This window comes from Pristis pectinata, chromosome 4 (genome assembly GCF_009764475.1).
Source record: "Pristis pectinata isolate sPriPec2 chromosome 4, sPriPec2.1.pri, whole genome shotgun sequence".
In the NCBI taxonomy this organism is placed as follows: domain Eukaryota; kingdom Metazoa; phylum Chordata; class Chondrichthyes; order Rhinopristiformes; family Pristidae; genus Pristis; species Pristis pectinata.
The window spans coordinates 94,778,911-94,804,328 of record NC_067408.1 but is presented as its reverse complement, the minus strand read 5'-3'; the positions used below and the strand labels follow the sequence as shown (position 1 = coordinate 94,804,328).

Sequence of the window (25,418 nt, the reverse complement as noted above, 5' to 3'; positions counted from 1 at the left end):
TACAGATTTTTTCCTTTTTCTAAATTCCTAGAGGTGTTTCCTAAAACAATTAATTAAACAATAAAATATTTCTGAAAGGTTTAGTCTACCTGCAAGGCCTAATGTTCTTACAATAAATGATGATACACCATTCTTCTGAAATCTATTATTCCTGGGATACGGTTGGGAAATGGTTCCACTAGGAGCATTTCCAAGCCATTTCTATATTAACATCATTTTTGTTTAGATTCTAGGAGCATGAGTGAGCCTACTCCAGATATTTCGAGTAAATTCCAGGATCAGCCTGCTAGACCTACATAGAAACAATGCTTGAATGGTTTTATCTTCCTACTGTCTTAATTAGGCTCATCTTTGCCCTTCCCCAGCATCTACTGAAGTGCACAGAGGAAGAGGATTCTGGAGAATTATTGAAGTGTGATTTCTAGCTGGTTTTCTTCTCTTTAAGCAGTTGCCACTGAGACCAATCACAATCACAACAGGTGCCACTGACCTATTATATTGCTGGTCAACTGCTCTGGCAGAACTCAGCAGATTTGATTCATACAGGGAATGCAAGTCTGATTCCATTTGGCTCAATGCCACAAGCTGAAGTGTGTGTATCTGCAAAGGCCAGGAGGAAGCCAACATTACTATAGGTTTAGTGAGGTCAGAGTGAACTAATGGGAAACAGTTCAAACCACAGTGACTACATTCCGAAACCAAGGTTACCAAGACCTTAGTAATCAAGCTGCAATATGCAATTGGAATTTGTGTTTGTGCATCTTTGGAAGCCGAATTCCAAGGCATCATCGACGCTTTCACTGGAGCTTATGAGAGAATGGGCCTCACACTCAATTTCTGCAAAACAAAGGGCCTCAACCAACCTGCCACTTCTGCACCACACTGCCCTCCAATAATAAAGGCTCACAGCAAAACCCTGGAAAATGTGGACCACTTCCCATATCTCAGGAGCCACCCCTAGGGGAAAGCAGGCATTGAAATAAAATTCAATATCACCTTTGATGCTCTTGCACAGCCTTTGATTGATTGAGAACAAAAGTTCAAAACCTCAGACTTGGCACAGAAATCAACGTTTACCAGGCAGCAGTGATCCCTAAAACCTGAACTACTTACAGCAGACATCTCAAGACAATGGAAAAGTACCATCAACACTGACACCAAAAAATCCACTAAATTCACTGGTAGGACAAGCAAACCAATGTCAATACCCTCTCTCAGGCCAAGTGAGGCTCTAATTAAGCACATTTCGTCATGTTAGGCATTGTTCACATGCCCAACACTAGGCACTCTCCTCTGAGTTCTGTCATGGGAAAGGATTAGCAGGAGGACAGAGGAAAAAAATTCAAGTATGTAATGAAGATAAATTGACTTCAGGGAATCTCTGGTCCAGAGGAGAAGGGGCCTTCCAGATGGTATTGAGAACCTGGAGTTCCTGCATCAGAGGCCCTGTGTAAGCAGCAAAGGTGCAGACCACTTCACAAGCTACCTTCAGCCACCACCTGCCCCATCTGTGGAAGACTGCAGTTTCCACCTCTAAGCTCACAAAATTGGAATGGAAGCAAGTTATTCTCAATCCCAAGGGGCTGCCTCATTTTTATACACTTATCCTTGAAAATTTTGGGGAAATGGGGGATGGTGGTAGTTTTAAAGTCGGGAGTGTTAGTTAATGTTCAAGTAATTTGGAGCCGGATAAAAACTGCTGTTTTCATTAACTTGGCCTTACTTTTATTTTAGAAATGTTTGCTCTTCTCGGTATGGATTACTAGTAGAGAGAACCTAAGAATCAGCATCCAAGGTTTTTAATCAAGTTAGAGCCCAGGATAAATTAGGATCCTGGTGCACCCTTTGATTTCTAGGACACATTGAGCAGAGTGAACTGTTGACAGTTCAGATCTAACTGGGATTAAATTTAGGTTGAATTATTTATCACAAAATTGAAAGAATAAAAGGAAAAGATTATTAAAGTTAAAAATTGAAATATTTTCAAGAAAGGGTTTGATGGATATGTTTGGGTGGATAGTTCCCACAGATCTCCTTTCCAACCTTGCTTGAAATCCATCACTTCAATCAATTTTTTTGATTAACCCTCACATTTTTAGCCCTTATTTTTTTTGACATACTGTCATTCCTTTTCAGTATCGAAGCACTATATGAATACCATTATTGTTTCTGTATATCTATGAAAAAAATCTGCTAACTAATAAAAAGTACACCAAAAATTCTACCAATTACATCAAAGTGAACAAGAACCAATGCAACAACGTACATACTGTGTTCTAAGAGTGCTAAGGAAATATAATCACTCCATTTCAAGGTGGGAGATAGGGCTTGTTGTTACCTACTGTATGTTGAAATCACACCTCCCTCCATTCTTAACCATTCTGGATAACAACTGGAAAAATCAATATTACAATAACCACATAATTCCAGAGACTTATTTTAATACTTGCCGAACCCACTGATTGAAAACCAAAAGGCCTCTGTAGTAAAAGAACTGGTTTTAAAAAAACACATGAGATAATGTAACAATCTTCAGCCCTCCCTATTGCAAATGGTAATCCATCCATAAGCAAGGGGACAACAGGCTGCTTGACCTCATTTGCCAATGCATCAGAAACCAACAGAATGAGGAAATAGAGAATAGAGAAAATATAGAGAATACTTCAATAGAGAAATCCATTTGCTTCTATTGCAATAGAGAGTATTGCAAAGGTATTCTTGGATACTTTCCATATTCACCATCTCCATTGGTATTATAAAACTCATTGCACAGGAGTATAACAACATAGAAATGGGAGTAGGCCAATAGTGAGGGTGTTTTACTAATAGGGACAGAAATTCCTAAACAGTATAGTCTGATGGTGCCCCATTCAGTACTTCTTTCTGAACCAGTATCATTAAAAACATTCTTTCTTTTGTTAGCCCTTGCTGAATTCCAGTTGGCAGTCACCTTGCCTGCATTACAGAAGTGAGCATGTCAGAAGTGCTCAATTGGCTGCAGGATATTTTGGGAGGTTTTGAGGTTGGAAAAGGCACATTCTTTAATATTATGTATACAAAAAGTTCTGAGAGTTCAGTCACATTTCTGCAAGTGCAACATTTTTCAAAACACAATTTTTAAATACTACAGGTTTTGGAAATCTGAAATGGAATCAGAAGATATCAGGAATGCTCAGGGAATTAGGCATGGAACAGAAACACAGTTAACGTGAATTCGCAGAGAGTCCATATCCGTGAATGCTAACATTTGATGGGCTGTGTATTTCCAGCATTAAAATGTGAAAAGGTTTCAGACATCCCATGCTGCTTACTTGTTCCCCAAAATTCAGAAATTTTAGGCTTTACAGAAAAAATTCACCTTTTCCAAAGTGGATAACTGTAGCAAATCAAACCGTGACCAGTGACAAAAATCCTCCGGTGTCGAGACTTATTCCTAACATTTCTCACAGGGGTACCTGAGCAGAGACTTCAAAAAAATGACTGACCAGGTTAACAGTGTAAAAAAAACTATGCTTGTGATTACTTATTGCTCATAAGGACCATTTAAAACTAATTTGTATGCATAAATGAGTAGACTGTTAATTATAAACAGAATGCCATCATGGCAACCGACGACATTGATGGGAAGTTCAACTCAATTATCCCATCCAATTCCATTTGTTAATTACTGCATCATGTAATTGCTCATTTTCCATTATTGATGACATTGTAGCATGCTGTGAAGGGCCATAGGCACAAAATAGCTGGCACATTTAGTTGTATAACCCCATCTAGTACTCTTCTGAAAGCGTAATTTAATCTGAATTGTTAAGAGGTGTTTCTGAAAGATTTGAATAAGATGCCATGTAAATGCAAAGAATATTTTTTTCTGAAATTTAGCAGTAAAATATTTCAGATAACATATACAACTCTCCTTGGAGCAGTGTAGAATATATCTTGTAACTATTTGCTTTGATCAGATCATTCTGATATAAATGAGCACAATCAGGATGAGAAACTTTAAAATAAAAACAGAAAATGCTGGAAATACTCAGCTGATCAGGCTGCATCCATGGGAAGAGAAACCGTTAATGTTTCAGGTTGAAGACCTTTTCCCAGAATTGGGAAGGAAAAATAGGAAGCTTACTTCAGCTTCTTTTGTCTCTGTCCCAGTTCTGATAAAGGGTCTTCAACCTGAAACATAAATTCTGTTTCTCTTCCCACAGATGTGGCCTGACCTGCTAAGTATTTCAAGCATCTTCTGTTTTTATTTTAGATTTCCAGTATCTTCAGTTTTTAAAAAAAATTTCATGAGTAGCATTAAGGCAGGCTACTAGCTGGAAAGTTCAGGTATTTGTTGTAACCACAAACTATATTTTCACCTCTTTGAGTACACAGCAGAACAAGAGGCCTACGTTCTTCTCTTCCCAGCTATCAGTACTATTTGCTAGGAAATACTTTTTTTTTTGCTGTGTCCTGGGTATTTTTGAATGCACTGGTTTCTACTCTCTCTTAAATAATCTTTAGTTTCTCTTCAGTGTAATCTTAGTGCTCTTATCTCAGGATTCAAATTCTATTTGGGGATTCTGGTGACTTATCTGAAATTTTAGTGAAGCACTGAAGCAGTGTTTCTTACTGGAATTGTCATCAGCAGATAAGATTAGGTTAAATTGTAGTTCTGTCTGTCTGTTGCCACAATGTTAAGGATTGCAAGATACTATTGGGCCAACAGCTTGACCTCAACCTACACCCATAAAACCAGATTATACTGTCAATCATTTCATCATTGTCAGGAATCATGTGCTACCCATTAGCTATCCATGTTTACCTGCATAACAATAATTACTACTGTACACTTCCAAGAAACTATTTTAATGTGAAGTGTTTTGGGATGTTTCTGAAGGATGTGATAAGATACTATATAAATGCAAATTTTTAATTAACTTTGATTTTGTACTGCTGTAATTTATGGTATCCAGAAGTAATTATCTTCAGTAAAAGCAGTTTCATGTTAAATAGCAGTTCTGCATTCATGGTTGGCAAGTGTGATTAGGGAAAGCAAAATTAATTTTTCCTTGGAGCACATTAAATTGTAAATCCAGTTGCATTATCTTCCAGCAAGTTGCTCTCATATGGGCATTCTAAGGAATAATTGTTCCTTTGCTCCAATAATTATTCATTCAAGATTGTCTCATTGCACTTTTGACACCAAATTGTTCTTATAGTACCATGAACCTATTTAAAATGTGGCTATTCAAACACAGAGAAGAGTTCTTGATCCTATGAAGTGAACAGCCACATGAGTCAATAAAAATCAGTAGAACTGAAAGTAAATGATAACCTGGACTGGAATTCCAGTTTGTCAATAGTGGCAGTGAATCAGCATCTCTGGGGAAATCTGTCCACAGTATTTCTCAAGCTATGTAGATTAGAAGTAGGTGCAAGAGAAATGAGAGCATGCAGAATTATCTGGAACGATTATCCCAAAGGACCGCATGAAGATAAATGTAAAGGAATGAATGTTGAAACAGGAAATATTTATTATTTCACAATGGAACAGTGGAATGTGGAACCCAGTGAAACCAAAGGATTCCTACTTTAAGCTGTCGGCAGTTCAAGGGAGTAAAGATCCTTAAGGCAGAATGGTTGGCATGAGCTGAGCTTTTCTGGGCAGCATAAGCAAGTTACATACTACCTTTACTAAATAAACCAGTGGGGAGGCTACAAAGGCAAAGATAGAAAAGGAAAAGGACATTGATGATATTGCTGGTCAGTCATGAAAAATTTACAATTAATATAATAGTTATTAACAAAACTAAACTAAAAACCAAAATAGATTTAAAATTAGTCTCTGCAAGTTTGGGTTAATCTAAACAAAGTGGAACCTTTATCTTAGCTTTGCTTGACTGTGGTGCCCACAACATTCTGAATATTGCTGGTGGCACGTATACCCTGGCAAAGAAACAATTTTTTCTTTATCCTCTGGAAAGAGGCAGCAATGAACAGATTGAGAGCTCAGCCTAGTTATCGAGGTCAAAGTACAGTTTCTTAGCTGATAGCCTGTAGGTTTTCATCACAAGACTTAGTCATCAACGGTGCATGTTTGAAGCAAAATCATTGCATGAGAAAACAATATTGTAGAGTATTTGCATTCTTGTGCTGTATGTGGAGTATTACATAACTTGTTTAGACAAAAGCAGTAAGGAATAATGTCTATTTCTTGTGTAGCTGACTCTCAACAGAACCTGAAGCATGGTACATACAATGCTGGAACAGTTAACCAGGTGACACAGTTTCTTAAGGTTGTAGCTACCCCCAACCTTAAAGCAACAGTTGCACTGAGCAGCTAATATACATGAATCACAAACAAACATTCCCTATAGAAATAAATCCTTTCGTGTTTCACTTTCTACACACTTAGTGAGAACACTTTTGACAGCTCATTTAATTGAGAATATAATCTTGTTTGTGAAAATGGCATTTACAAGTGGGTTTTATATTGTAATCTGCCAGATAATGTATTATCAATTTCACCAGCTGGAGTAAGTTTAGGTTGAAGGTTAGTTTGCAACATGACTTAATATATGGCATTTGTTGGTTTAAGGAGGCAGTCCTCAAATCATCTAGCCCACTAATCCAAAGCATCTAATTCTTGCTTTTCTAAAATGTGCAAAACAGCTTAGGCCTTAAATGCTGACAAAAACTCATCCTTTTTGTAACCTTTTAAAGCTCCTTTCTTGTTTGTGCTAGTGATCTGTTCCACATATCACATTTTTAGTTTAAAAAAGGTTCTTCCTGCATTTCCTGTGGTTACTTTCTTTTCTCAAATTTGTCCAAAACCTTTCATAAAAAGCGTAAAATCCCAGCCAATCTTATTTTATGAATCAATCCTTTCAATTCGGAAATCAAACATATCTGCTAAAAGTTCATGCCCAGCCAATAATTGCAGCATACAGCAGCAACATGTACTGTACTTCCAAAATTCATTTTGTTCCTTCAATGGAATGAATTTTTCAAAGCAGAGTACAACATGCTGCCACTACTAAACAATGTATTCAGTGTTACTGATCATAGACGAATTTCCAGAGACTGGTATCTCTCTCTCTCTCTACCCCATCAATAACTGGAAATGTGTTTTGGGAATCTGCATGCAGAATTCCAGATGTGGACCCACAAAGGCTAAATACAGATTGAAAGTGATCTCCTTCGTGTTATGCATCCCAATATTCTGCATCCTTTTTTTAAACAGCCTGATAATATTGTGGTGATTTGTCATGACCTGTTCTTCAAAAACCAAAGATCTCTCTTCTGGTTCAATATTTCAAGTATTTTCAAATTTATGATATAATCTGAAGCAGCCATTTTCTCTGCCAGATCTCAAACTTTCCTGTGTTAATGCATCTGCCGTGTCAGTCAGATTCATTTGATACATAAATTTCAATGCAGTTAGAAAAACATTAAGATAACAATTTGCTTGAAATGTCAGGCTTTGAGGTACAGATAAACGGCATAATGATGAGCACAGTTTGTGGGGAAGGGATGGGGGAGTGAATGGTCTTCATGAGAAATACCAGTACCTGGCATAATCTCTACATCAAAACTGGGTAACAGATCTGCAACCACTTCACTCCTACCTAGGAAATCAGAGAGAGAGGTAGAAAGAGAGAGAGAGAAAAGAAAGAAATATGATTACTATGCATGAAAAGAGTACAGCTTAATCTGTATCTGTGACTGATACATGTTTAGGCTTTGTAACTACTGCATGCTGGATGTTATAAACACATTTACTAATGATTGCATTAGTTCAAACCAATGTCCTTCTCCCCATCCACTGTCTTCTCTAAAACCTGCAGTTTCAGATCATCACACTGACAGTACAGAAAAGAGGAAATCACCCGAAAGTCATTTGAAAAAAATCTGGATAACCATTATTTTACATAATCCATAATAAACTCTCCTTCCACTTTAGTGCAAAGGATACTAATAATTATTCCAAATTATTCAGAAGTTTAGATTAAATGACTTACTTTAATTAGTTTGTATATGTAGCCAATTTTTTTGTTTATCAAGATGAAGAGCGGTAAGGTAAGGATATAAAATATCCTCTCCTTTTTCTTTAACCAATGGTCAGGACATGTACCCATAGATTCTTCTTAGAATGACTTAGGATGAATAGAATGCAATAATCCTCCCTACCCAAGAGCACTATCACACTCTCAGCATTGGTCTAAATCCTGGGTATGTTACTAACATGAGGGGGTTTAATCAGCACTTTACTTTAGTCTTTACTTGTCACAGTTCTGCACCAGTGACAGCTACTTGTGAAACTGCATATTGTTGGAGCTGCAGCCTGACAGGTCCCTGGGTCCTGATGGATCATCCTGGGGCCACAGAAGAAGTGGCTAGTGAGGTAGTTGATGCAATTGATCTTAATTTTCCAAAATTCCCTTGATTCACACAAGTTTCCATTAGATTGGGGGTAAAAAGCAAATGTAACTCCTTTATACAAAGATAAAGGGAGACAGACAGAAAGCAGGAAGCACAGGCCAGTTAACTTAGGGAAAATGCTAGAAGCTATTAGAAAATGTATTATGGGAAGCCACCTAGAAAAAAAATCAAGGTAATCAGGCACAGTCAACCTGATTTTGTGGAAGGGAAGCTATGACTGACCAATTTATTAGAGTTGTTTGAAGTGGTATGTACTGTGGATTAAGGAGATGTGCAACACTTAGATTTCCAGGAGGTATTTGATACGATAACGCATCAAAGGTTATTACACGAGACAAAAACTCATGGGAGGTAACATTTTGATGTAGTTGAAAAATTACCCGGCAAACAGAAATCAGAGAACATGTGTAAAAGGATCTTTTTCTGATAATGAGTGGTGTGGCACAGGGATCAGTTCCGGGGTCTCAACTTTATACAATTTATATAGATAACTTGGGTGAAGGTACTGAAGGTGTGGTTGTTAAATTTGCTGCTGACACAAAGAAAGTCGAGGGATACAGAAGGATATATATAGATTAAAAAAGGTGAGCAAAAGTTCTGATTTTTCCACATTATACTCCATTTGCCAGTTTTTCATTTTGGCAGGAAAAATGAAAAAATGGTACTATCTAAATGGTGACACATTGAAGAGCTCTCAGATGTGGTTTTTTTTAATGCATGATTCCCAACATATGAGTATGCAGGATATTTCTTATTGCAGGATAATTGAATGCAAAAATGGGGAGGTTATGCCTCAGTTATATAGTCTACATCTGGAGTACTGTGCACAGCAACGGTCATCTTATTTAAAGAATAATATAAAGACATTAAATTCTATGAATGTATTCTAACATCTTCTATTAAAGCAATTAATAGATTTATTAGACAGATAACTGGAATGGGCAGATTGCTTTATGAGAAAAGATTGGTCAGGCCAGGCTTATATCCACTGGAGCCAAAAACAAGCTCCTGGAGGAGCATCCTCCAGGATGGGTCAAGCAGCATCCGTGGAGGCAGAGGGACAGTTGATGTTTCGGGTCGACACCGTGCAGCAGGACTGAGGGGAGATAGCCAGTATAGGAGGTGAGAGGGAGGGTTGAGGTAGGGGCTGGATCAAGAGGTGGAACCAGGTAAGGAAGGGGATGGTGATAAACACCTAACTAGTGGGTCTCCCATCCCTCCCCCAACTGGTTCCATTTGTCCATCATCCCTCACTTATCTGATTCCATCTTATCACCTTCCTTAGTCATCAGATTCTGGCATTTGTAGCCTCGCGTCTCCACTTATCACTTTCTAGCCTCTGTCTTTTTTTTAATATGACAGTCATGAATCTTTTGAAGTCTCTTCCTCAAAAGGGTGGTGGAAACAGAGTCATTGAATATTTTTAAGGCAGAGGTGGATAGATTCTTTATAATACGGGGGTGAAAGGTTGCCAAGCAGGATTGCAGAATAGATGATAGAGTCTAATCAGCCATGATCTTTTTAAATAGCAGAGGAGATTGAGGGGCAAAATGGCCTCCCTGCTTCTAATTTGCATGTTCGTAAAGGAAAGAACAGATAATAAAAGATGGGTTAATAGAGCAACTGATCCAGCATTTTATTTTGTAGGTTCAGCCAGTGACAAGCCTCATTTCTGCACCACCATGGACTTATTTAATTCTTTTTAATGTGACCTATCCTCAAGTATGCTGCTGAAGACCACTCCTCAGCCAAGAAGTGATCTACCAGTGCTCATGGTGTAGCCACTGTGGGTTGGCTTGTACTAGCTGACCGGCCAATGTCATGTTCTAGGATTCATTAACTGCATCTTGTAACTCCTCATATGTTTTAATCAATTAATGAACTAAAGCGAAATAAAAAAAAACTGTTAGAAATTTCAGTAACATTTCCTCAAAAATTTCCAAAGGATTGGATGGAATTAAACCATTTTGTTTTGGATGATTTGACTTGGATTAGCCATTTTAAAACAGCTAACCTAAAATCTTCTGTGTAGCTTTGGTTCATGGTTCTTTATCGAATTTATTAAAATAGTAGGGGGCTAAATGCTTGGGTACATTAAAGGACAAACCTCAATGAACCAAACTAGGCTAGATCACAAGTGCTTAAACACATGTGAAACTAGAAATTGGAATTCACCTTCTCTTGTTATGCTAAACATGTGCTACGTATAGCACCAATGCTCACCGTCATCACCCAAAAATTTGAAAGGCTGTCTCACAATATACATTTAGCACACAAATTCATTGACCAAAATGAGACCTCAGCAATTCCCATTGGGATCTGTAGGCAGAGCTTGTAGCTGCCACATCATTGGCACATTGACTGCTGAGAAGCAAGTCAATGCTTAAAGAACTCTCATGGCAACCATAGTACAACAGCAAAACTGACTGGCAATCAGGCAAGGAAAAACTCAAGCATTGGGAGACTGACACGGTCCGTTCCCGAGTCTGCAACCGTTCCTGTACAACACAATGAATTGGCCTGGGGACAGCTATACCACAAGTGGCCCCAAGCTGCTGTAAACTGTGGGCTGATTAATGGCCAGTGATCACTGCATACACAACACATGATTGCCAAAATAAAGGCTAGGATCAGTGAATGGAAATTCAGTGAATTATTCAACAATGTACAGAGCATTGAAAAGTAGTTTGGGAGATATTATATGAAGAATATCTATGTGATGGTGCAGACCTTTTAATTGATGTCAAATATTCCCAACCCCTACGTAATCTGCTCCTGGATGTATCACAAAATAATAATGAAAGTCAAAGGTTTCTTCAAAAGCTTCAGTTTCAGCCAGTTGAAATGTGCACAGTGTGGCCTATGATATCACCAATTGCCACAGGTGCAAATCTCAGCCGCAGTAGGGTGAATTGTGCCCAAACAAATTTCCTGATGGTCTCTGATTAACTAGAAGTGATTGGTGGCTTGATGTGTGCAAAGCTGCTTTTACAGCTCATTAAATCAAACGCAAACGAGTCCGGTTTCTAAGTTGGAGAACGTCAAAGTTGTTGGGGATGATTCAGAATGTTCAAAAATTATTGGCATTTTCTATCATCCGGAAGCACTAGATGGCACTGCTACATTAAAATATGTTCATACCGTAACCTGCACTTAAATGATGCTTAAAAAAAGGTTGAGCTTTTCCTTAGACTGTTTGCAGTTACTTTGATATATTGTGATTCTTTAAGATAATTTCTTCTTAAAATGATGGGTTAATTTTAATGGTCCACTGTTGTGAGTCTTTCCAAACTAATTAGAGTTACTAGAGCAAAAGAAATAATACATAACTATCAGAATTAGATGAAAATGAACAACACTTGTAAGGGGAGGCTTGCTGTCCTTCTTGAATAAATACAAAATGCAAAATCATCAATAAATAATAGAAAATTATGTTTACTACATGTAAACATCAAAATCGGCAACCCCAAAAAGACTAATCTGCTTCTAAAGCTATCTTGCTATCTTTAATGCTAATGCAGCAACAATGCAGTTCAATTGATTTCAACTGAATTTACAACACTCATTTGGCCCAATGATTCATACTGATTCTTATTTTCCTCTGACGCCTCTTCCCATTCTAGCTGATCACTGAGAAAGCATCCAGCTGATGACTGAATGGGTTACAAAGACTTCACAAATGACACCACAATGAGTGGGAGTCTTATTGTGCGTCATTGCATATAATGGGATGATGCATGTTTAAATATAGCTGTCTGTGAATGATCAAAAACATGCTTTGCTTGTCAGTAATGAAACAGATTATTTGCAGGAACTTGCTGTGTATAAACTGGCTGTCATATTCCCCATGTTACAGTCATGACCAGGCTTTAAAATAAGTATCACTGGCTGTAAACTGCTTTGGGATCTCCTGAAGGGAGCAATCTGACTGCCAGTCTCTCTGATACCATTTGGGATAAAATAGTTTATTACTGGGTTTCTATTTGCTGTGTCTGTGATTATCATCATGATTACAAAATGTCACGTATGAAAGTGTACATTTATTAATGATTTTTGATAACTTTCTAAGAATTCAAAGCTATTTCTAAAAAATTCTAAGCTATATAAAATTATATTTTAATCTTTAGTCTAAAGCAGCATCAATGTATTTCAGCTTCTTTTAATGAATCCATAATTGTCATATTTTCTTCTAGGACAATATAGTGGCACAGTTAATAGAGCCACTGCCTCACAGCGGCAGACACCTGGGTTCAATCCTGATCTCGGGAGCAGTCTGTGTGGTGTTTGCACATTCTCAATGTGTGTGTTTCCTCTGGGTGCTCCCACATTCCAAAGATGCACAGGTTGGGATGTTAAATGGCCACTGTAAATTGCCCCTGGTATGTAGGTGATTGGTAGAATCTGGGAGTGGAGTTGATGAGGATGTGGAGAGAATAAAGTAGTGATTAATATAGGATTAGTGTAAAATGGGTGGTGATTGTCAGCATGGACTCTAAGGGTTATAGGGACCGTTTCTGTGCTATATCTACATGGCTCTATGAATCTTCTGGTCCTCTTTTACCTTGAGCCATGCAGTTATCATTTGAAATACTCCTCTTGAACTCAACAGATAAACCAAGCTGACGTTTCTGTGCAGTCTGAGCAAGTGCTGCTCTTTGCATGAGACATTGAGCCAGCTTGCTGGTTCCAGTGAATGTTAGAGATAGAGTAGCATTAAATAAAGAATAAGAGATGACTACCATTGTTATTCCAACCACAACCATAAATGAACAGCACCAAAGATAAATTGACTGGTCATTAATTTCACTGCTTTTTGAGTGCTCAGAAAGCTTGCTGCATTTGTCTTCATCACAACTGTGGTACTTCAAAGTACTTTATCAGTGGATTATTTCACAGAGAAACATTCAACTGGCTATCTAAAGAAGCCAGATATGAAATACAGTATGCCCGAACTAAAGGCAATGAGAAAATATGAACTGCTACTGTATATCCACTGTAACTTGCATTCGGTTGGGTTGTAAATGGTGGAAGTGAAACTAATCCTTTCCTCCGGAATAAGTAACATCTTAAATTATGATGAAAATTCCAATGGTGAAAGATTATTGACATGAAATATTAACTTGTTTTCTCTCCAGAGATGCTGCCGAACCCGCCGAGTATTTTCAGCATCTTCTGTTATGTTTCAGATTACCAGCATCTGCAGTGTTTAGCTTTTGGATCTTAAATTCTTGCCTTGTTAATAATTATTTCTTATAAATGATGCTTTATCAGAAGCTCTGTCTTAAAATATATTTGAGAATTACTCGTATTGCATATTTACTAAAATAATTGCAGATATCCTGTTTACTCTAATTCTTGGACCTGGAAATTTGACAAGAGCTATTCTTAAAACTGTTGCCTCACTGATGGATAATTCCAAAATGAGAATACTTGCAACTGCAAATACATTTAAAAACATACCTCAATTAATATTGTACATTTCCTGCAGTGCTCTATACTGTGCACCTAAATACTAAGGATAAAAGCAGCTTTAGCATTCTTGTTACCAATATATGGTTTGTGAAAACACCAAGTGTTTGTGTATCGGAACAGCTGGACTCTATCACCACAGAAAATAAACAGCCTCAGGGATACCAAGGAGTGTGAAAGCAATTTGATGGATAGCCTAATTAAGACTTCCTTTGGAAAAAGGTCTGAAGGGGTTGGCTAAGGCTAGAGGTGCACCACCGACTCCCACTCTCTACTCCTCCACCCTTCTCCCCCACAAAGTCCTTGCTGCTGAAGGAACATCGGTGTCAATTTAGTTTGTAACCAAGGCTAATGTGTACAGCCATTGGATTTTTGTTTTGGATACAGAATGTCACAAATAGCTTAATTTATCATTCCATTGCCACACATCTGCTGTCTAAGCTAGTTTTAAGATCTTATCCAATAATCTTTAAGACATGCCAACGTGGATGTATTCTGAGTCTGAGTTGTCATGTACAGCATATAATGTCCACTCAAGCACCTGTTATGCATCTCATTTTGTTTATGGAAATATGTACTGGGCATCCAAATTCATAATTACTGGGTTTACTCCGTCTCCCGAACAAAATGACCCATGACGACAAACTAAAATTTATTTATCTATCCTCAAGGTACATGCGAGCCAAAAGAAGATTTTTAAAACAGAAAGTGGAAGAATGCATTTCAGTTATCTGTATTATTCATCTTTCCAAGAGGCTGTAGAGTTGCAATAAAAGCCTTTTTATTACACTAACAACAACAAGCTTGTTTATCTGCTTGCTGTGTGTCAGACATGGAGCAGTAAAATCAACAAGGCAAGGAATATTCAATGAGATGCCTGCAGGAGAGACTGATGGAATTCAACAGCCTATGAGAGTTTTCTGTTCATCTGAGCATGCTAAGGTAATGGAGACACTGTACTGATAAAGAAAACTTTATAAAAACTTTAATATGTTTAGATTGCTATTAGAGAGTTAGTGTAGCATTTCATGTTTTTTCTTAACCTAAAGAATTGATTCCAGCATCACTGAGTAGATCCGATTTTGTTTACTAAAAAGTGAGATATCCACTAATAGCTTTTATTTTGACCAGCTGTTGTTAAAGGTGTTTAATAATTATGTAGACTATGCAGATCACCAGTAAAGCACAGAAATGTAAAATTACTGCAATTGTTTTACAATGTAATCAGTAATATGTGTACCAATGCATTAGCAACACAGGACATTCAAGCCACTGAACCATTTCATGACATCTCAGACCATCTGTGTATCCCAGTGCCCAGTTAGTTACACACAGCATCATCGAAATATGATGGCTAATAAAATCATGATGTCCTTTGGTAGTTTTGGCAATCTGGGGTGAGCAATATTGATTGATGGGTATGTTTATACTGTACTTTACTATAGGGGATTACATTGCCTGCCATACAATTACATAATTAGGAAGCAAATACCCATGTTAGGACAGAACAATTAATTATTTTAAAACCTTTTAAAGTCTGGCAAACAGCAATTATTTGTCCCCACATGCCAGCAGGCAACTCATCACTCATTCTACATTTTCCAAGCAGTGCATCTGGAAATGGTGTCAGTGATGGGATATGAAAGGTGGCACAGGCAAACAGCACTTTAAGAGTCACAGTTTACAAAAATGGGAATTTTAAATATTGAGTTAATAAATGTACATTGTTTTTTAATATTAAATGTACTCCTGCCCTTAGTCAGAAATGTAGGTATAACAGCTATTATCAGAATCAGGTTTACTATAACTGACTTTCATTATTATTTCATTTATTATTTAATTTATTACTTCTTCTTAAAAAGCAATTCATGAATTCAATATTAATTCCTTTAACATGCATCTGTATATAACAAAGTATATGCAGCAATGTGGTAAAGTGCTTATAATTTGCTTATTGAATGATTCAAGTAACATTTTAAAAGCTTTCCTGGGACTGCAAGCTGTACGTTATTATAAATTGTATTTTTCACATCATCAGTTTTCTTATTTTACTACAGCATTCTAAATGTAGGAGTCCAATTCATATTTGACCCTTGGCTCTACCCTTCACTTAACCCAACTGTCGTCATACCAACAGCAGATGTATTTGAGAGACCCAAGTGAGTGAAAGCTCCCTGATTGCAAGTTAGTTTTCTTTTGAACTCTTGAGCACAGCAGGTCATCACAGACACTGGTGTGTTTGTTTATTTAAGAAAACATTCTCCACTGTGAGATAAAAGATGGTTACAGATTTATTGCCAGATATATATGTTCAATTAATTTGTTTATTTCTATTTTCCTGATTTTGATTCTCTACAAGCTTTTGCAGCCTTCAATAAACCAGCAGAGGGAGGCAGGCACACAAAAGAAATACTTTTGAAAAGATCAAAGGCCTAACAAGCAACAAGAGCCTTGCAAATGTGGTTGCCATGGAAACTCTGGAAGCAGAGACCTTAATCAACAAAACCTTCACTGCTTACAGCTTATTATTTGTGTTCTTAAGAATAAATCTGAGGCTGCTGTATCCTGGGATAACGGAATTTGTTCCAATTTTGTGTTGAGAATTGTTGAAGAGTGACTGATAAGATGACCAAAACATTGGCTCTAATTGCTGTTTAAGGAAGGTCTGTACAATTACTCCATTTATGAAAATAATTTAACTGCCTTAAATATATTATGTATATATTTTAAATCCCATCATTCACAGGATAGCTGGTTATTTTCTTTCTGTTGCTCAGCTCAGTTGGAAAAATAATTCCAGGCGCCCTTATTTATTATGGATGAAGCATCACACAGAAGTAAGGTTTAGAAATTTAGGAATGAATGGGGGAGGGGAGCAGGAGGGAAGCAAAGCAAAATTCTATGGAGACCGTCTCTCCTCAGCCCAGACACTCATCAACACCAGCAGATCTAGTGAACAATGCTGTAAATGCTGGGCACTGTTGCCTCCCAGCTTGTGAGCAGTTCAGAAAGGCAAATGAAATAAGCTGGTGCAGAACAATAAACGGATAAGCTATTGAGTATAATGAAAAACTTACTGACCCACCAAGTCCAATCACTGAGTGGCAGATTGTTGTTAATTATCACTATCAAATTTGGTAGCCCAAGTCTGCATTTCAAGAACTGGCATTTCATTACTGCCAATCCTAAATCATTCTGCATATGTTTTGATAGTTAAATTGCTGCACTTCTGTACCAATTACACTTAAATTACAACTCTCTCAATTCGAGTAACAGACCACTATAATTGATGAACATTATATGGACTTAATCCACTTTCAACCAAGACTGATGAGGAGGAGTCAGCATGGTTTTATACAGGAGAGATCATGTCTCACAAATCTGATTGTCATTTTGAGGAGGTAACCAGGAAAACTGATAAAGGCAGAACTGTAAAAATGGTTCACATGGACTTTAGCATGGTAAGTTGATTCAGACAGTTAAAGCACAAGGAGCCAAGGCATGTTAGCAAACTGGATCCAAAATGGGATTGGTGATAGGGGGCAGAGGGTACTGGTAGATGGATGTTTTTCTAAATGGAAGTCTGTCATAAGTGGTGTACACAGTGAACAGTTCCGGGCTTTATGTGAATGACTTGGATGAGACCGTAGGTGGCAATGATTGGTAAATTTGCAGACAACATGAAAATTGCTAGAGTCGTAGATATTGAAGAAGGTTGTCTAAGAATACAATGGGATATAGATCAGTTGGACAGAGCAGTGGGATGGAATTTAATGACTTCCATCCAGTAACACTTAATGAAGTGCTTCAAGAGATTGGTTATGGCGCGAACCAACTCCAGCCTCAGAAATGACCCGGATGTCCTTCAACTTGCTTATCGCCTCAAAGGGTCATCAGCTATCTCACTGGCTCTCCACTCTGTTCTGGACCATCTGAACAACAGTGATACATGTCAGGCTGCTGTTCATCAACTACACTCAGCGCTCAACACTATCATCCCCTCCAAACTTATCACCAAGCTCCAAAACCTGGGCCCCTGCATCTCCCTTTGGCAGACCTCAATCAGTACAGATTGGTAACATCTCCTCCTCACTGACCACCAACACAGGTGTATCTCATGGCTGCATGCCTAGCCCCCTGCCCTACTCTCTTTACACCAGCTCCAATACCATCTACAAATTCACTGACAACACCACTGTTGTTGGCTGAATCACGGGTGGTGATGAGTCAGTGTACAGGAGTGAAATAGAACATCTGGTTGAGTGGTGCAATAACAACCTCTCACTCAACATCAACAAAACCATGTAGCTAATTGTTAACTTCAGAAAGGGGAAGTCCAGTGACCATGTGCCAGTTCTCACTGGTGGTTCAGAGGTGGCAAGAGTAAGCAGCTTTGAATTCCTGGGCCCAGCACATTGATGTAATCGTGAAGGCAGTGCTCCAGCACATCTACTTTCTTAGAAGTTCAAGGAGATTCAGCACATCACCAAATACTCTACCCTAACAAACTCCTACAAATGCAGTGTTGAAAGTATCCTGACTGTTTGATTCATGGCCTGGAACGGCAATTCCAACGCACAGGAATGCAAGCAGCTGCAGACAACAGTGGACACAGCCTGGTCCATCATGGGCACAGCCCTCCCCACCATTGAAAGCATCTGCAGGAGGTGCTGCCTCAAGAAAACAGCATCTATCATCAAAGGTCCCCACCGTATGGGTCATGCCTTCTTCTTGCCACTTCTGTCATGCAGGAGATGTAGAAGCCTGAAGTCCCACACCACCAGGTTCAGGAACAACTACTTTCCTACTGTAAGTTCTTGAACTGACCTGCACAACCCTAACCCTATCTCAGCAATGGAACACTACGGACCACCTCTTGCACTACCATGGTCTCTGACAGTGTGGTTTTTTTCCCACTAATGTCTTGTTTTACACGGTCATTTTTTCTCTTCACTGTCATGGATAATTTATGTATAATTTTTTCTGTGTTGTCTGGACCAATGTGCCTGTGACACTGCTGCAAGTTTTTCATTGTACTTGTACCTCACCATACTTGTGCACATGACAATAAATTCTACTTTACTTGACAGTTAGTTCTGGAGTGCAGGTCTTCAATATTAAGTGGGGATGTTGTCTGGTCCAATAGCCTTGCTCTGTGCAGTGCTCTCCTGATGTCACATGGAGTGAATGAAACTAACTGAAGACCAGCTTCTGGAGATCATTCACTTGGGACTTCTGGCTGAACATTACTGCAAATATTTTAGCTGTGCCTTTAGCAGTGGTATGCTGGCCCCTGCCATCACCGAGGATGGGGATGTCCTTGGAGGCTTTTTGTCCTGTTGGTTATTTAATTGTCTGTGATCATTGACAGTTAGGCGTGAGGGGACTGCTGAGCTAGGATCTGATTCGGTTGGTTGTGAGACTGCTTACTTATGTGTACTGCTTATTGTTTCTGTTGTTCAGCATGCATACAATCCTGTATTGTAGCTTCACCAGGTCAGCACCCTTTATTAGGGCCACCTGGTGCTGCTCCCAGCATGCCATTCTGAACAGTCCATGAACCCATGAACACTACCTCGTTATTCCTCTTTTGCACTATTTATTTTTGTAATTGGTAGTAATTTTTAATGTCTTTATGTTTTGCACTGCCCCATGAAACAACAAATTTCACAACATATGTCAGTGATAATAAACCTGATTCTGATTTCTCATTGAATCAGGGTTGAAAGCAATGTTAGACTGAGGGATGTGCTGAGGCCCAAGGTTACAGATTGCGGTGGTGTACATTTCTGCTGCTTCTGATGGTCCTCATGAACTATTAACCATGTTGTTTAGAATAAGTGAGTACACAGTTAAGTATTTAGAGCCAGATTTATGCAGGCTTCAGATTCAAGTGGCTATGTGAACTAAAAATAACATGCATCTTATCTTTTACAGTGGAGGCGTGGTCTCCTTTTAAATTTCAAAATTTTCATAACCACCACATGCTGCTTCTTACCAATGATAGTCATGATTTGGGAAACTAAGAACAGAACTAACTAAAATAAATAATCATGTACAATTAGTAATTAAAATAGGACAGGAATACAAGAAGTACGAGGAGCAGGCCTCATGACCTCTTTGACTCTGCTTGACATACATGACTGATCTTGAACATCAACTCCACTTCTATATCGTATCCTCACCTCCTTTGATCCCAGGAACACATTCCCGCTTTATTCCCAACCTCCCTTGAACCTGCATTATTACTGTCTTGCCAGGCTTGGGATTCAAAATAAAATGCCATTGCCTCTACCAAACCTAGTTTCCAAGGTAACAGAGCTTAAAATCAGCTTCAAGACCAATAGATGCATGGAAAGTCTCTGGCCCAACTTCAGCAACTGGATCACAGGGACCTCCCCGCCACTTAAACTTTCAACCCTGTCACTGGGGGCTGGCCTCCACCAGTTGCTCATTTTGGACTGCTGTTTATATCAGCTACCTTCTATGTCTGCCTGGACTGTGTACGTGTGCCATATTCTGCTGTGTGTTGCATTTAGTGTGATGAAGTGCCACACTTGAGACATTGATTGCTGGTTCCAAAAGCATTGTTATCATTACATTGGTTCAGTGCCCTTGCCCCTGGGCTGGGGTTGCTGTAATTTCCTGAACCTTAAGAAATGGATCAACTGAGGGTGTGTGGGGATTTAGGGCAGATTAAATGGGCTAAATTTTATTACTTTTCATTTCAGCAGGCCCTCACAATGGCCTGGTGGACCACGGGGGATCAGTAAACCACAGGCTGGCAACACAGCTTTCGAGTTTGGTTTAAAGAAATCCTGGCAAAGTGCAGAGTAACCTACCAAGATAGATCACAGGAGTACCTTTAGTCAAATGAAAATAAGTCATCTGGAAATCTGAACCTTTTTTTTAAAAGAAAGGACTTATGATGCATGGAGATCTTTAATTTTTAACGTGAGAATTAAAATCCTTATAAATCAGTGTAAGATGTTCATAAAATACAAAAATCTCTCTATTCAGAAAAGATTGGACATCCACAGGCACAGTTATTCTCTATTTATAATAATATTAGAGAATCTGTTTCTCATCTTGTAGCGAGTGACAGCCATATTTTCTGGGGATTTTCTGACTGTTGTCGCAACTGCATTTAATATATTTCAACTGCTTGACTGTCTACGATTTCAGTTAGTAACTGCTTTCTCAGAGTCAGAGTCACTCTCGTGCTTCCTTGGCTCTTTAAAGGGAATTTAAAGGAAATGTGGAAACTGGTAAGTTTAAAGAGATCATGGGAACAGAGGCACCAATGAGTTTCATTGGTGCTGGAAGAAAAGGTATTGGCGTCTTGAAAGGAGCACAGGAACCGGATTCCAGTGTGCTGAAGGGAGCATAGGAAGCAGGGCCCTGGTGTGTTGAATTGGGCGCAGGAACCAGGGGCCCTGGTGTGTTGAATTGGGCGCAGGAACCAGGGGCCCTGGTGTGTTGAAGGCAGCACGAGGAACTGGGATCCCAATGTGTTGGTGGGCACAGGAACTAGGGTCCTGGTGTGTTGAAGTGGAAACAAGAACCGGGCCCTAGTATGCTTAAGAGAACAAGGGAACCAGGGCCCCGATGGGCTTAAGGGAGCACGAGAAACTGGGATCCTGATGTGCTAAAGAGAATGCAGGAACTGGGGCCCCAGGGTGTTAAAGGGTTCAGCACCAGATAAACCAGATGCTAAACCATTGGGATTTCTGAACAATTGGATAGTGGGTTTTTGGTGTTTTACTGCAGTTTGTTTTTTAAAAAAATGCAGTCAATGTTAAGACCTCAAAAAGTTATGCTTCAATCAGGCAGCAACATTGCACATTGTATCATATTAAAGTATTTAAAGATCATCTGCTGTGCTTTCTCTGGTACCAAGGCTTATAGGAGACATTAATTAGGGGAGAAAACTTCCTATTCAAGTGATACCCATTTTCTAGGTGATTATAGTGCAAATGGATTTCATAGAAAACAGAAAAACCTACAGCACAATTCAGGCCCTTCAGCCCACAAAGCTGTGCCGAACATATCCCTACCTTAGAAATTACTAGGCTTCCCCATAGCCCTCTATTTTTCTCAGCTCCATGTACCTATCCAACAGTCTCTTAAAAGATCCTACCGTATCTGCCTCCACCACCGTTTCCGGCAGCCCATTCCACGCACTCACTGCTCTCTGAGTAAAAAACTTACCCCTGGCATCTCCTCTATACCTACTCCCCAGCACCTTTTATCTACTAACATTTTATCTGTTATTCCTCCTAAAATATGATTTGTAGTAAATTATTTAATAGTTAAATTATACACCCATATCATACTCCGTAGCGGTTAGCGCGACGCTATTACAGCACCAGCGATCAGGGTTCGATTCCTGTCGCTGTCTGTGAGGAGTTTGTACGTTCTCCCGTGTCTGCGTGGGTTTCCTCCGGGTGCTCCGGTTTCCTCCCACATTGCAAAGACGTACGGGTAGGTTAATTTGGGTTTAAAATGGGCGGCGCAGACTCGTTGGGCCGGAAGGGCCTGTTACCACGCTGTAAATAAAATCTTAAAAAGATTAAATTTAACTAGTACAGATCACATCATTTAAAAATACACTATGGCAAAGTAATGATAAGCCAAACATTAACTTGACCATGGTATCTTCATTGCCTGAGATATCAAAAGACTCAGCATGCATCTAGTGTTTATCCTGGTGATGAAACTAGCTATGGTCTGATGGTACTAAAGTTAATGTTCAAACTGTATCTTTGCAGTGTTCTAGTTTAAGCTTGGACTGAGATTGTTGTAATGGTGCACTTAACAATAAATGGAACTTCAAATATTCAGCAGAAATTATCCCTATTCCTTATTTTAGCTAGGTAATTCCAATTAAAGCAATGAAAAGGGATATAGTGGATACTTTTCCAAGGAGGGCGTGTTAAATGTATCTGGTTTAGTTTCTGTTTGCATGAAATTGTGATTCTGGACAAATTGCATCCAAAATTGTGCTCATTTCTCAAATGTTTTTTGTCCACCCAGCTTTGTGCTCAAACTTATTTGAGTATCAGTAAATAAATCTTACATGAACTAGTGAAAAGTGGCGGAGTTTTAAAAACTACTTACCAGAGTAACTTTGCTTGACAAATAATCTTTAATGCACTTCAAAATAATTATTTAAAGCAGTTTCATCAACATAGCTGAGAAATTACTTCATGGCTTAAAAAAAGATTTTAAATCAGTATCAACCTAAGCAACCGTGAATAACTAAGTTATGAAATTCTGAAAAGCAAAAGAACTGCAAATGCTGGAAATCTGAAATAAGAGCAGAGAATGCCGAGTACTTATAGCATTTTCTGTTTCTTTATTTTGGAACTACTGAAAGTGACTTAAACAGAAGAAGTATTTCTAGTTAAACAGGAGTGAAGCAACGAGTTCCTTAGTAAATTTTAAAAGTTCATTCAAATGTTTTCAAAACATGTCTATTAGTATCCTTGACCCAAAACCAGCTGCTTAATTTTTGGAGTCTTGCCAAAGGCCCTCAAAAGAATGCAATTAACAAAATCTGCCAATGGTGATTAATTCAGCAAGGATGTGGCCAGTTTTGAATTGGAGAGAGTGGGTTGGTGGGACCAGCTTTTAACATTTTTGTTTCAAAACTTGCACAAAAATTTCTGGAGCCTTAATACTCATAATTTGCACCTGCTATGCCAATACCAGGGAGAATTACGCTGGATTGAAAAAAAGTAAAATCAAATGGAAACTCCAGGCTTCTATTGAATTTGAAGCTAGTTTTGATATTGTGAATACTGTATAACTGTAACAAATAAGGTTACGTGAAGACGATGGCCTTAAATTTGGTAATTTAATATTTGGACCAATTTTTCTCCCCCAAAGGACTAACACTTCATATTACCACAGTTCATTGGAATGTTTAATTTTTACCCTACTTAATTCTATACAACAGAAGAAAATGCATGCATAAATCCAAAACAAGTGTCTTGAAGGTTATTCCAGTTTACTTTTGGCTGCACCCACATTTACAGTTAGCTGCTTAAATACACCAGCTTTTTATACTCACCCAAGACAAGAAGTTCCATTCTTTCCTCACTGTTACCTACAATATCATCTGGAGTGATAACTGAACAGTAATAAGCTCCACTGTCTCCCCAGTGTAACCTTCCAATCTGAAGATCTGCATCTACAAGAGACCCAACCATTGTAGGTAATTGAACTAGACAGCAGGGAAAAAAAAATCAAGCTTCAGTCTACAAACACACACATACACAGTATGTTCCCATTAACGTCCTTTTATCATCTGTATTTCTTGTTGGTGATGAATTTGTTTAATATTCAATGCACAGTTATATTACAGTAGGAAGAGCATGCAATTTAGTAGCACAATTGACAGTATGAGGCTGTTCTTAGCAGACAATGGTGGGATTATTTTAAAATTTCAAGTTTGATATCAGCTGTAAAAATTATTAACCTAATGGCGTGAAATTCATCCATGACAATGGCATAAATCAAACAAAATTAAACATGCTGATTTATTTTTATCTGTTTTGCGATACTGCTCAAAATTTCTATTTCTAATTTTTATGGTACAAGAATATTTTCATGGAATTTCAAGATAGTTTTAAAGAGACTAGTGTGGAGTTTTGTTACTTCAACTTATATGATGTGCACTTGTGGTTCCTTTTGTATTGAGACCATCAATACAAATGTGTTCCAATCAATTTACATAATTATGACCATCAAGATTTATACATTCAGTATTGAAATAGGAAAGTTAAATATTTTGGCTCTGCAAATCCACAGCTAAGATGTTAAGTGAAAAGGCATGAGAGCTTCTGGAAACCCATCTATAAACACAGGGTGCACAGGGCTTTCTAGGAATTACAAGCATACATTTACTGCCAGCAGGTTACAAGGTATTGAACTTGTGGAATTCTGACCAGCACTATTACAGTGCAATGATGACAGATGAAGTTTACCCCCAAATCTTTGGGCCATTGATTAGATTTCACCAGTAATGAGAGGCCAAGTGTGCTCTCTTATTCCAGTCACATATTTGTGCTAAAGAGAAGGAAACAGAATATGTATATTCTCCTCTGCCACCATTCACCCAAGCCACTGCTTTAGTTCATTCTCAAAGGAAAATGCAAATAAAATTGTTATTCTAAATTAATCAAACATTGTCTTTCAGACTTTAGATTTGTCATTCAGTCATAGATACCAGTTCTCACTTGATTTTTACTTCAGTAGTTTAAACAGTAAAGGGACACAAGAAGATTATATTATATTCAATTATTTGAGCGCAAAACAAAATTCATCTTGCAAATGGTCCAAAATTTATGTTAAATTGTGTAAATTGGATAGATTGGGATCTTTACTGACCAAGGTAGGAAATTCACTGCTGTGCAAGCTGTACAATGCATAATTGTTCTAATGTATAGTAATTTAATCTTATAAATAACTATGCAACAAAAACAAGCAACACCAAAATCCAATTAATTTATCATCAT

The 25,418-nt window shown here is 38.3% G+C and overlaps 1 protein-coding gene across 3 annotated transcripts in view; it reads right to left on the bottom strand.

Annotated features, from left to right (window-relative positions):
* The window catches only part of LOC127569427 (immunoglobulin-like domain-containing receptor 2), an 80,896-nt gene that overhangs the window by 15,560 nt on the left and 39,918 nt on the right, over positions 1-25,418 (bottom strand). For 2 of the 3 annotated variants that reach the window (XM_052014060.1, XM_052014062.1), the window contains exons 3-4: positions 23,972-24,091; positions 7,557-7,613 (exon numbers count right to left, since the gene is read on the bottom strand). In XM_052014060.1, the coding sequence (XP_051870020.1) occupies positions 7,557-7,613; positions 23,972-24,091 (177 nt within the window). The remainder of the gene's footprint in view (positions 1-7,556; positions 7,614-23,971; positions 24,092-25,418) is intronic. The other variant, XM_052014061.1, reaches the window with a different exon arrangement.